Below are 13,764 nucleotides of genomic sequence, written 5' to 3' on the forward strand. Positions count from 1 at the left end.
GTTTTTAAAGGTGACCCCCCTTTTCAGCTCAAGGCTGTAATGCTGGCTTCACTATGCTCCATCCACAGCCCCTCATGTAGTTTTTTCACATTAAAATTACGTTCTTGGTCTGATTTTTTTTGTTTTGTTTTCTTAAAATTAATGTGGGAAAATAATGGATGAAAGCCACAGCTGGTAACGTCTGGATATTGGTTCCCTATGTTAAGATCTGCTCCAACAAGCTTCTTCAATTCCCATTGAAGCTAGGTTGAGTTAAGGTGCTCAGCACCTCAGAGGATCAGGCCCTTCCAAGGAAGAGGCTTTCAATTTTTATTTTTTGTAAAACAAGCACAGGAACCTTACCTGCTAGCCTTTGCTCTCCCAAGGCCTGGATTCAAATGAAGCTCAGGTCATGATGAAATGAACGTGGTAGTGGCAACTTCCTAATTTACATATCTGTCTCCTTTGGCATTATGGGAGAAGATTGTTCTGAGGAGCAGTCTTGGGCTTTGCATGACTGGACCAGCGTGGCTTGGTTAGAGTAATGTGAGGAAGCTTTCATTATTCTGCTTGGTTGATATTTTGCTTTCCTCAACACTGAGCTGTTCATATTTTGGAATGAAAACCCTACATTTCTGGTTTTCATCATTATGAATTTCATCCCCTTGGGCAAACCCATTTGCATTGCCACTTTGTGACACGTAACTTCATTGTGATGCAGTGATGTTTGTATAAGTCACTTCATGATGCAGTTTCCCTGCAATGATGTGCTGACCCAGAGCTCTTTTCTGGGAGGGGAAAATAGTCTTGCAAGGTGTGTAACTGCCCTGGTGAAATTGGGAAGACTCGACAATCTTCAGGATAAATGGTGATTCTAGCACAAATGTGAACTAAGAATTATTTGCTCGCACTCCAAATTTTTAAGGTAGGGGTGGGCAAACTACGGCCCAGGGGCCATATTTGGCCCTCCAGCCGGTTGAAACCAGCCTTTGAGCTCCTGCTGGGGAGCGGGGTCTGGGGCTTGTCCTGCTCCCGTGCTCCAGCCAGAGAGTGGGTTTGGAGGGCACTCCACATGTATAAGTCGAGGCTCCTGGAAGCAGCAGCATGTCCCCACTCTGGCTCCTACGCTTAGGGGTAGAGGGCTGCACGTGCTGCCCCCGCCCCAAGCGCCACCCCTGCAGCTCCCATTGGCCAGGAACTGCGGATAATGGGAGCTGCACAGGCAGTGCCTGCGGACGGGTCAGTGCGCTGAGGTGCCTGGCCACACCTCCGCATAGGACCCAGAGTGGCGACATGCCACTGCTTCCAGGAGATGCTTCAGGTAAGCGCTGCCTGGAGCCTACTCCCCTGACCCGCTCCTGTGCCCCAACCCCCTGCCCCAGCCCGCAGTCCCCTCCCGCACCCTGAACTCCTCATTTCTAGCCCCACCCTAGAGTCCGCACCCCAGCCAGAGACCTCACCCCCTCCTGCACCCCAACCCCAATTTTGTGAGCATTCATGGCCCGCCATACAATTTTCACACCAAGATGTGGCCCTCGGGCCAAAATGTTTGCCCACCCCTGTTTGAAGGAGTTACGGAAAGAAGAGCTTTTGTGTTAGCTGACAATCCCAGGATACGCACAGAGTACTTGTTCTCTTTCTATTGAGTTAGCCTGTGCTGTCCCATGTGGCAGAGTGTTAAAGTTTATGCTGGTTCAGGCAGGGTGCATGGAGCTCTTTTCTTTAGCAGAAGCTTTTAAATAAACCCAGTACTTTCATCTAAACTGAGATTGACGTGGTAAACGCAAGCTGAAATTTTTGTGCCAGGCTGCTGAGGCAAAGCTACCTGCCTTCCGGTAGGACTTCCCACAGGTGGCATTATGAAGAACCACATATGCTAGCCTGGCCTGAGGCAGCCAAACTTCTGTGGAGATTTGGCAAAATCAAAGTTCAAGCAAGTGGTGAGCTAACTGTTCTGTACTTGCAAGGTTCATCATCGGAATCCTTCCTGCGCCATCAGATGACACTTAGGGCATGAACAAGGCTGCTCCATCCTTGTCTGTCCTGGGCTGCTTTTGGCATATCCTCTATGTTGTGAAGTCCTGTAAGTCCTTAACTGAGTAGTGTCTGGCAGAGGGACTCTTTCACTCAGTCCCTCTTGCGTGTTCCTTCAGCTGCGGGATGGCCCGCCTGCCGTGGCGGACAAGGCTTTGTTCTTAAAATGTGGCCCAGATAGTTCCTCCTCCTTTTCTGGTTAGCTTTAGAGCAGGGGTGGCCAACCTGTGGCTTTGGAGCCCCATGCGGCTCTTCCGAAGTTTAACGTGCGGCTCCTTGTACCGGCACCGACTCTGGGGCTGGAGCTACAGGCGCCAACTTTCCAATGTGCTGGGGGATGTTCACTGCTCAGCCCCTGGCTCTGCCACAGGCCCTGCCCCCACTCCAGCCCTTCCCGCCCCCTCCCTTGAGCCTGCCTTGCCCTCACTCCTTCCCCCTCCCCCCAGAGCCTCCTGCATGCCACAAAACGGCTGATCGGACGGTGCAGGAATGGAGGGGGAGGCACTGACTGGTGGGGCTGCAAGTGGGTAGGAGGTGCTGGGAGTGGGGGAGGGAGCTGATGAGGGGCTGCTGACCTATTACTGTGGCTCTATGGCAATGTACATTGGTAAATTCTGGCTCCTTCTCAGGGTCAGGTTGGCCACCCCTGCTTTAGAGATAAGGGGTTGTTGAACTCTGACAAATTTGGGCATTTGTTATAAATCCATTCCATTTAATAGCTAGTATTTTTCAAAGGAGTGTTGACATCTGTCTGTAACTGGTGGATTTGGTGGAGTCTAGTGAGTAATATGTTTAAATGTGATGTTTAATGTAAGGAAGTATTTCTTCCCCCAGTGCACAACCTGTGAAACTTGTTGCCAGGGGATGTTGTGAAGGCCAACAGTATAACCGAGTTCAAAAAAAGAATTCGATAAGTTCATGGAAGGTAGGTCTATCAATGGCTACTAGCCAAGATGGTCAGGGACGCAACCCTATGCTCTGGGTGTCCCTAAACCTCTGACTGACAGAAGCTGCGACTGGCTGACGGGATGGATCGCTCAATAATGGCCTGTTCTATTCATTCCGCCTGAAGCATCTGGCACTGTCCATTGTTGGAAGACAGAGTATGGTCATTCTTATGTTCTAATTAAACACTTTTGTAACAGAAAAATCTTTGTCTACTAACCATCGAAATCTTCTCAGCGGGAGAGAAACAAGCACCAAATAATAATAAAAAAAGGCCACCAGTTAATGCAAACCAGTTTCCACCCCGGGGGGCCTGTTGGTCGGCCCGGAAAAAGTATTCTAGAGACTTGTGCTGGCCTCTGGGGCTTTGTCTGCATTTGAGAGATGCAGTAGACCTGTGCCATTCTTGCCAAATCTGATTCTGCTCCCCCAGTGTGAACGGAATTGGGAGGAGCCCTCACATAGACTGGCTGCTGCTGACATTGTAAACAGTATGGATAAAATCCTGGCCTCATTGAAATCAGTGGGAGGTTTGCCATTGATTTTAGTGGAGCCAGAATTTCATGCTGTCATACAAGCCTGCTTCAGTTTCCCCAGTGGAGAGCTTGGAGATTATGGTTAGGGACATGAAACGGGACATGACAGGAGTAGGACTGTCACCATTTTTAATGACTCTAGGTCACTTTGAAGAAAGTCTCATCGATTGGGAGCCCATGTGTAAAATGATGGTTCTGATACATATTTCAAAGAGAAACGGCTAAAGTTAATGGGTCCAGAGGATTACCTGCTTTGGAAATGGCACATCTTTTATATGATCCTCATTAATCTGTGTGCTGGGCACTTCCAGGCAGTACTTCCTGCCAGATCTCTAAAAAGGATGTTTTTTCACCAATGTCGGGGCTACAGGCTGACTTTAAATGAAAACGACACTTCTAGCAACCTTACAGCACCAGTCCAGGATGACGGTTCTCTTGTGCGTGTGTGTGTGCGTGCATATGAGAGGGAGAATTTTGTAGCACTTGCCTCCTGTTGTGCTGGTTGTGTGCTCAGTCCTTGTGAATTTCAACCTCTCTCCTAGTCACAGGATTCTCTTTAGAGGTGCTCGGAGCACTAGGGCATCTCTTGAGGTCTCCGACAAAGACCAGGCAGGCACCAAACACAGAGTTGGGGGAATGTGCTGTGTGCACATATCAAAATCCCAGCTGGTGGGTCCCTTTTTTTTTTTTTTTTTTTTGGCCTGCTGGCATTGAGAGTGTCCTTTAAAGAGAACCCTTCCATTTAAATAGCGAGGAACTTCATTATTGCCAGAGAAATGGTGATAACCGTCTGAAAAATATGTAATAGTGTTAAAGGTTTTGGCCTCATCCCACTTTTGGCCTTCCCCAGGGTTGGCAGCCCATTGGAGAACATGGTTATAAGACTTGAAGGAGAGCCCAAAAGGTTCAGTTGATTTGAGGAACAAAGTTATGAGCTTCTGGGAGACACTGAGGGCCGTTTTAGTTAATGCAAGAACTTTATTCATTATTATTTATTTTATTTTTACAGTTTGAAAAGTCCAAGCTCACCCCCTCCCTGGGATTTGACTTTGCTAACAAAGCAAATGAGAAGATAAAGTCAAGATCAGCTCAGGTCTTCCCTGGCCTCGCTGCTCCCAGGATTCCTTCTTGCTCAGCACACGCCCTAGATCGTGTCTCCCCCTAGAGGAAAACATGCTCAACTTCCTTTATGTCCAACTAATGAGACACCTTAGTCAGTGAAGCAACAAAACCCCTGTAACCTTTTCCTAGCCATTTCAGGCAAACATTGCAAGCCTGTTACAAACCCCCTTTTAGAAATGATACAGACTTAAAGCAGCCATGAGTATAATATGGCAAAAAATTTATATGAAGGAGGGCATCTGCAACAATGCCTGACCCTGCAATGTGATGATTGCTCATTTGATTGCACTGGGAGTTGCTTAGTAATTTGCATGAAATCCTAACTGTTTATACTTTACTAATTCCAAGTGTCAGTTGCCAAAGATTAGCCTGTTGGTGTTTAGTTACTGGTTGTGCAATTGAACATGACGTTAGAAACACTCTTTTCCTTTAGCGAACTGGAAATTTCTGGAGTGAAATGGCCAGGTGGGTACTATTTTGGAGAAAATGCAACCCTAACTAAAACAGAATGTAACTAAACTTTTTTTCTAGCTGGAGCTTATTTTTACTCTAATGGCAATACCGTTGGTCCGTAAAAAAAAATTGTAAAGATCTCGCTACAGGCGTGAATGTGGAGAGTGAAAGGTGTGAACGTTTCTAGCAATAGCATTTTGTTTCCAAAGAAGAATGGCTGAAGGAATTGTATTGGGTAAAGTAATCTCAGGAACCGTTTGAAATTCCTCAGTATGAAAGTCAATAGAAGTTACAATGGTTGTGGAAATTGAAATAAAATAGCAGCCTGGAATGTAATAGTTGCTTGGCACAGTATAAGCCTGAGTCATGGTAGAGACTTGTGTTCTTAAAATTGTATTATTTTATCTTTAAAAAATGTCTCAGCGTAATGAATACGCCTGAAGCTAGGTTCGTGGGGGTGTTTTTGTAAGTCCTAAGGCTTCAGGCCAGTCCCTTGGCAATTAGCAGCTTCTTGGTAATATATGCTTTAAGAAAATAGGAATCTGATTTTAATTACCTTTGTGCACCAGAGTCTGGGTGTTGAATATGTCAACACCCTCTGTGCTCAGCAGTTGCTGTTTGTTATTTAGCGTTAGAGCAGAAAATGAAGTGTTGAACTGCAGCTGTGGGTCAACAGAATTTGCCCAGGGGACTGAGCAGAACAACAGGAAACTTGAGAGATGCCACAGGGTGTTTCAAGGCTGGCTAGAAGAGTGCTGTATCATTCCAGTGCAATGATCAGTATTTCAGAGGCTTACTTTGAAAAGTAACTGCGTAAAGGGCAAATTTCCTCTCTGCTATACTTGGAGGCTTAAGTGGCAAAAATAATGCAAGTGTTGAACTGATCTTTATCCTCTTACCTCCTCAGCTGAGAGTGAACAAGCCACCTTTTATTCCTGTCTGTATATCAGCAGAATTGTTTACTGAACTCCAGCAGTTACCCCTGTGCCAAGCCCTTGGCAGACAATGTGGGTCGTCACTGACGGTGTAGTTTGGCCTGCAGAACCTTTGTCCCTGGCGGTGATGTGCAAGAAGGAAAACTCCTGGCTTGATGCTTGGAATGCATGCTGAGTTTGCAAGCCCAGAAGTTGAGGGGTTGGGAGCTTCTTTAACTCGTAAACTAAACGCATTTGAACTGAAACCCATTGGTGCATTTACAGAAAACTTTCACATCAAATTGACTGAATGTGATTGTTTTCAGGGAGGGCCCCTCCTCTCTCTAATTGCTTTGGGCCTGACCCAAAGCCTGGTGAGGTGTCCCCCCCCGTTTTTCACCTTGCTTTTGTATCAATCAATCAAATAACTTGTTTTATTGGGAAAATACGTTACGTTGCATGAGAGATATGTATTATGATGATACATTTGTGTGTGTGTGTATATGCAAAGCTGCGTGTTGAAGTAAAGCTATATGTATTAGTCTAAAAGATACACACAATAAACAGGCACGCCTGTAAACTCTGAAGTGCATGCTCATCTGAATGTACTGATGAATCTCACGCCCACCACGTACCCATTTCAAGCTGTTAGCAGATAATGGTTTAAAGATCTAACACACCAAAATGGGAAGAAAATGGAAATCTGCATCAGAAAACAAGGAATTATTCAAAAGTTTAAAACAGAAACAAAAACAGGAGAAAAGGATTAAGTCAAGTATGTGCACTACAAATGGTGTGGCCCAGTTATTAAATGTAAATATTTATAGACTAATAGTTCTATGTCTACAACAGTAAACTGTTTATTCAAATGAAAAGTTTTATTTGGGGATTAGAGATGTATTGTTTTCTTAAACTCAGAGGTGGCTGTTTTACGTCTGTGGCAAACCACATTGAATTCCATTCATCAAAGCATTTGTCTGCTGCAGGTTCTCAAACTTCATTGCACTGTGACCCCCTTCTGAAAACAGAAATTACTACATGACCCCAGGAGCGGGGACCAAAGCCTGAGGCCCCCCCCAAGTCCTGCAGCTCCAGACAGGAGGGCCAAAGTCAAAGCCTGAGCCCTACTGCCCTGGGCACAGGGGCCAAAGCTGAAACCCCAGGGTTTCAGCCACAGGTGGCGGGGGCCCTGTAACTTGAGACCCACCACCCAGGGCTGAAGCCCGGGGGTTTTGGCCCCAGGCGGTGGGGCTTGGGCTTAGGCTTCAGCTTTGGCCCTGGGCCCCAGCAAGTCTATGAAGCCCCACTAAGCGGCTCAGGGATGCACCAGGGAGAGGCACCATCCCCGCCAGCCTCAGCATAGATCTGCCACGGCTCGGGGAGAGGAGCCCCTCCTTCGGCCTGGCCCTCCCCTCCCCTCCTGCCAAAGTGCTGACCTGCCACAGCGGGCAGAGGTGCCCCTCCCCGCCGGCCCCAGTGCGGACCTGCCCCGGACTTGCCACAGCCGGGAAAGAGGAACCCTGCCAGAGCTACTGCGGCTGGGGAGAGACACCTTTCTCCCGAGACACCTTTCTCCCAACCCCGAGCTCCTGCAGCGAGAGAGGGCTGCGGGGAGTCCTTTCTCCACACCCCAGAGCCTGCACCCCAACCCTCTGCCCCAGCCCTGAGCCCCCTCCCGGCATCCTCCTCATCCCTGAACCCCTCACCCCCTCCCCCCCCCGGCACCGCAACCCTCTGAGCCACCCCACACACTCCAAACCCCTTGGCCCGACCCCCACCACATGAGTTTTGTTATGTGCACCAATATGAAGGTCATGTGTCACACATCACCTCCATATTGGCGCACATCACAAAATTCATTCCGCACGTGGATGTAAAAAATCAGAGGGAACGCTAGTCACGACCCACTTTGGGGTCCTGACCCAGGATTGAAGAACCGCTGATCTACTGAATACTTTTCCGCATCCTCCCGTCCACCAAAATAAACCCCAATATTTTCCCAGCAAAATTAAGTTTTTTTTCCCACCAATTTTTACCTGTTTTTGTTGTTGTAGTAAAAAAAATTGATAAATTCCCAGGAAAAATTATATAAAATAAAAACTGAAAACAAAGGGCCCTACAGATAAACCACTGAGGGACAGAGAAATCAAGTGACTTGCCTAGGACTAGACAAGAAGTCATTGGCAGAGTTGAGAAATGAATCCAGGCCCTCTGAATCCCCGTTTTGTGCTGTTACCACCAGTCCATTTTTTCCCTGGATAGCCTACCACGGTGGGAGTGTTTTGAGGCACAAAACTGAAGAGCATAGGTCTTTAGCTGCCTGAGATGTGTAAATCAAGTTGAACACTTTATCCACCTGCGATGGGATACAACCCTTCAGGAATTCTTAATGTGGAAATGCAGGAGCCCTGTGTCTGCTAGAATGGCTGCTTGTGACTCTAAAATTGCCCCTCTCCTTCTCCCCAGGTCGCAGGAGTTACACCTGAGAGCCGAGCCCCACTCCTATCTCTCTGACATGAGTAAACAGTCGGAAATAGAGTTCATTGAAACAAAACGACCACGGCTAGACCTGCTGCAAGACCCACTGATGCGGCACTCGCCTCTACTCAACCAAAATCAGCAGGGAGGGACGGAAGATCTCTCAAAGGTAAGGAAAAGAGCCACACACAGCCTTAGGACACTAAGCAGGTGCAGACCAAGTGTTATATGGCACCTGTGGGAGTTGCATTTGCTTTACTGTCTGGCTCCTACAGGTCGCCTATGGGTAAGGTTAAGATTTTGTCACAGTTACTTTTAGTAAAAGCCAAGGACAGGTCATTGGCAATAAACAAAAATTCACGGATGCCCGTGACCTGTCCCTGGTTTTTACTAAAAATAACTGTGACAAAAGGGGCTGATGGGGAGATGAGAGTCTGAGCCCTGCTGCGGGGGGGCCCAGCACCTGCGGCATCTGGGAGTGTTGGGGCCCGCAGCGGCTGGGAACTGCGGGGGCCCCCACCAGCTGACAGCTCCAGCCCTGCCACCCTGGACTGACGCAGAAAAATGTCAGAGGTCTATGGAAGTCACGGAATCCGTGACCTCTGTGACAATCTTAGCCTTATGTATGGGGCCTGTAATTTTCTAGTTCCTTGAAGGCTCCATGCACCATTTGATGCCATACAGGTATAGCTTATAGCTCCTGTTGGCTCTAGCATTCTGGAAGATGTTGTCAGGTGCTAAACAGTGACCTGGATGCCCTGTTCTAGGGGGTGTAGGTTTTCATCGTAACTAGTAGAATACGCATGCGTTTACTAGGCTGTTAGACATTCTAGTCGCTAGAGTAGCTTGCTGCTGCCCTTGAGCTGGCGAGGCGTTGGGAAGCCCTGCTCCTCTGGATATTGGGCCCTCTGATTTCATTTTACTTGATCTTTTTCTTTCATCCTGTCTGTCTATTTGCTAGCTGTGTGTGCAGTGTTCTGTGGTCGGCTGGCGGCTCTGTTCCCCTCATTAGAGTTGTACGTCCCTCGCTGCAAATGTTTGAGTCATCTCGATGAAGGAGAATGCGTTACACGCACTGAATGGCAGATAGAGCAGCCCTTTATAATCTTACACAATGAAGCCTCCCTCAGCCGAACCTCCGTTAACAGAATAACTCATTTATGTGAAATGGCAATGCCTCCCCATGTAATAACTGTGATTTAAAGATCCGCAGCTTAAGTGAACTCCTGTTTATTTGGATCAGTTTTGATGCTGCGTTTGGATAAACAGCATTTGACTTTCCCCTCAGTTTGAAATTCTGTCTGGATTCATGTCTCTTGGCGTCTGCAGGCAGATGGCATTAACCTGGTAGAGCCATAGCTCACTTTTATGGTGCATCTAATTCTGTCAGTGTGAGTTCTTTGGACTGTGAGCCCATTTGATTAATACAACTGGACCCAAGTTGCCATGAAAACGGATGGGTTGGGTATCCAAATCTGAGGCTAACGTGTGTGCATTTCACACTAATTGCTTCCCCGCTTGGGAGTGCCAGAACATGGTGACTTTTCCTGTTCAGGTGGCATGAGCGACCATGGTTGCAAACCTTCAGTAATGGAGATGCCACCTACGAAGGAGAATGGCGTTGTTTGGCTTCCAAGGGAATCCCATCAAGCTGTCCTGAGCGGGAAAGACACGTAGTTTCAACTAGCAGGGTGCAAAGCTGGGGAAAATGAGGATGCTCAGGGATCCCAGAGGACTATTATGGTGGACCTTCCTAGTGGTGAGGGAGAGGGTCTGGAATGAAGCTGATACGACAGGTGCTCTGATGGCTCAGATCCCAGTATAATTAGTGGTTTCTGAGTAGCAGCCGTGTTAGTCTGTATTGTCAAAAAGAGCAGGAGGACGTGTGGCACCGTAGAGACTAACCCATTTATTTGAGCATAAGCTTTCATGGGCTACAGCCCACTTCATTGGATGCATGCAGTGGAAAATACAGTAGGACGATTGTATATACACAGAGAACATGAAACAATGGGTGTTACTATGTAGAACGAGAATGATCAGGTAAGGTGAGCTATTACCAGCAGGAGAGGAAAAAAAACCTTTTGTAGTGAAATGGCCCATCTTGATTATCACTACAAAAGGTTTTTTTTTCCTCTCCTGCTGGTAATAGCTCACCTTACCTGATCACTCTCGTTACAGTGTGCATGGTAACACCCATTGTTTCATGTTCTCTGTGTATATACAATCATCCTACTGTATTTTCCACTGAATGCATCCGATGAAGTGGGCTGTAGCCCATGAAAGCTTATGCTCAAATAAATTTTCGTTTCTAAGGTGCCACAAGTACTCCCGTTCTTTTTGAGTATAATTAGTGAGGCTCCATTGGAAAGGGGTAGAGCAGTCGGCACTTAATGGCCAGTACTATGCTATCGGACTATGACATCTTCCCCACGTGAATCAGATTTCTCCCCTACAGCCTTGATAGAATTTTCCTTTGAAATAACCCTTCCTGGGCACCCTAGTCCCTTGCATTGCACAGCCACCTACTGTTCCAGAAAGCATCATCCAGGAGGAGGTACTGTGACCACCCCGGAGTTCTTCTTTCTACACCATTGGGATGGAGCCACATCTGGCAGCAGCTCTGCACTGGAAAACATGTTCTGCTGACTGCTGGATTAGATATCTTGTGAGGGGGTGCAAAACAAAAGCCCCCTCTCTCTCCGAGGAATGTGGAGAAACTGACAAGCTTCTCTATCTACACGTGACTTCAGTCACCACTTGTGAAGGCCAAGACTATAATAGGGCTCAAAAAATAACTAGATAAGTTCCTGGAGGACAGGTCCATCAATGGCTATTAGGCAGGATGGGCAGAGACTGTGTCCATAGCCTCTGTTTGCCAGAAGCTGGGAATAGGTGATAGGGGATGGATCACTGGATGATTATCTGTTCTGTTCACTCCCTGTGCTACTCCTGGCACTGGCCACTGTCGGAAGACAGGATACTGGGCTAGATGGACATTTGGTCTAGTTCTTATGATACATTTCTCACTGGAAAACATAAGCAAAGCCACTTGGAAGCCTTAGCCAATGAGTATAGGGAGAGCAGTTGGTTCTTGGTCTGTGACATGTATTATGGTCATTTTCTGGGAATGTGAAGTGTTTGTTAAAAAACAAAACAAAACAGAGCAGTGAGATCCAGTTCAGGAGAAATATGCTCCTACTGGAGGGATTTGAAATTTCAGAGACTGTATTGAGAACAGGATCTGGTATTTCAAACTGGTGGGAATCTTAGCGAAGCCTGAAATCATCATTTGAAATTTCTTTGTTCCAGCACCCAGGAAATGGAATTAAGTGATCTCTATTAGCCCAGTGCTATGGATTGCCGATTGTCCTCGGCTTCCACTGAAGTGGATGGGAAGTGAGGGCTTCCAGCATCTCTTAAACCTAGCACAGGCATGGTGCTAGAACCCGTCATCCCAGAAGATGCATTGTATGTCTTCTCAGAGCCTTACAGACCAGGTTGGAAGGGACCTCCAGGTTTATCTCGTCCATTTGCCCCCGTAATAGAACAAGGCTGTCTTCTACCCTAAACCAAGAAAGGCCACCTTTGGCACTCGCTGGTGTCAGTGTACATCTAAAATAACTATTAATTAGCCTTCATGGAGTTATTCTAATTCATTCTAATATAGGCACCCCATCTCGCTCTTCTAATTAAATTTCTTCACTCCTGGCAGAGTTACGTTGGCTTCTGATCTAAAGTAAATCTTTACTAGCATGACCACCCTCTGCCTGGGTGTGTGGCTGAAGGGAGAACCTCTTCTACATGCTGGCCTGGGATTCTCTCCCTTTGCTGCCAGTGACTTCTTCATGAGTGACTGTGAAGATCATCCCTTCTGTGGATGCTGCCAGCTTTCCCACGTAGCACCTGTGACTTTGTGAAATGGCGCATTGTATGTGTGTCCTCGGGTCCTTGTTGCTAATGCCCACTTAGCACTGTCCTTGCGGACACTTGGCCTTTGCTGTCACGCTTAGTGTTCACACTTATTCATCATACCCCTTGGTTCTTACAACTTTATCTTTGCCAGCTTTGCTCCGTCCTCCCCCACGTGTTTCATGTGCAGAGCCGGATGTCTCCGATGCTGTGTATTCACCAGCCATGCAGGCAAAAGAGAACACGCCTTGAGCCTAGCGGAGGAGGAGAGTTTCACGTACATGTATAGATATACATACATAGGCAGTGTGGCTGAATGGCTAGAGCATTAGACTGGGAGTTGGGAGACCTGGGTGCTATTCCTAACTCTGCCTCTGATCCACTGGATGACCTTGTGCAAGTCGCTTCCCCTCTCTGGCCTCAGTTTCCCCATCTGTAAAATGGGGATAACAATACTGATATTCTTTGTGGAGTGCTTTGAGATCTGTGGATGACCTGTAGAAGAGCCAGGTGGTGCTGGTGGTATTATTGTATACACATTAAAAAAAAAACAAAAAAAACCAACCCCTAACATAGACATCAAGATTTACCTTAATTGGCTGCATTGATGTAAAACTACCATTTGCCTCCCCTTCATTAGGATTTTACAAGACAATTAACTTGTTAGCCACCTCATTATTAAAAAAAACCTACCCTTTTACCAGTGGGGAGACAGCCTCGCTGTTCCATTACCCCCTGTGATGCAGCGAAAACGGACATCGCTGTCGAGTGGTAAATGCCAACTGTATAATGCCGCCCACTGTGTTTTCAGAGAACAAATGGAGATGAGCTGCAGTCAGTTCCCTGGTACGCTGAGTTTAGTGCATACCTGGGAACTATTGAATCAACTGACTAGTATCATTTCTGATGGTAAGCTGGCAGCTGTTTACCCAGCCCAGGGAAGGAAGCAGCACTGTGCCCAAATCTTTTTAAAGCCATTGCTTCAGGGCACAATTTATTGTGAACACAAAATCAAGCATATCAACTGACCAGACTCTCTCCAGAGGCTTTTCCCTCACTGCCTCAGCTAGGGAAAAGAGGAGACCCTTCCCCTCTGCCCCGTGTCCCCTTCCTTTATATATCCCTTCCTCCCCACCATATGATAGGTGGGGATCTCTCAACCCTTTCCAGGCTGCTGCTGTCACACACGCAGTCAGGCAAATGAATATTTTTTGTTCTTTTCTCCCTCTTTAACTTCCCCGCTGGTTTGCGGTTCACTCTGGCGGGAGAGAACTTTCCTGCAGTTTGCATCATGTTCCCTGGCTGCTGCAATGTGTGATTACCAGGGCCAGATTGGCTTTGGTTTTCCTTTAGGAATTGGAGTGACCCTGCTCTCTGTACTCGAGGGTGCC

At 47.2% G+C, this 13,764-nt stretch overlaps 1 protein-coding gene across 10 annotated transcripts in view; it reads left to right on the forward strand.

Annotated features, from left to right (window-relative positions):
* NCOR2 (nuclear receptor corepressor 2) overlaps positions 1–13,764 on the forward strand; it is a 404,021-nt gene that overhangs the window by 142,780 nt on the left and 247,477 nt on the right. For all 10 annotated transcript variants that reach the window (XM_048821124.2, XM_048821129.2, XM_048821126.2 and 7 more), the window contains exon 4: positions 8,450–8,630. In XM_048821124.2, the coding sequence (XP_048677081.2) occupies positions 8,450–8,630 (181 nt within the window). The remainder of the gene's footprint in view (positions 1–8,449; positions 8,631–13,764) is intronic.

This window comes from Caretta caretta, chromosome 15 (assembly GCF_965140235.1).
Source record: "Caretta caretta isolate rCarCar2 chromosome 15, rCarCar1.hap1, whole genome shotgun sequence".
Lineage (NCBI taxonomy): Eukaryota > Metazoa > Chordata > Testudines > Cheloniidae > Caretta > Caretta caretta.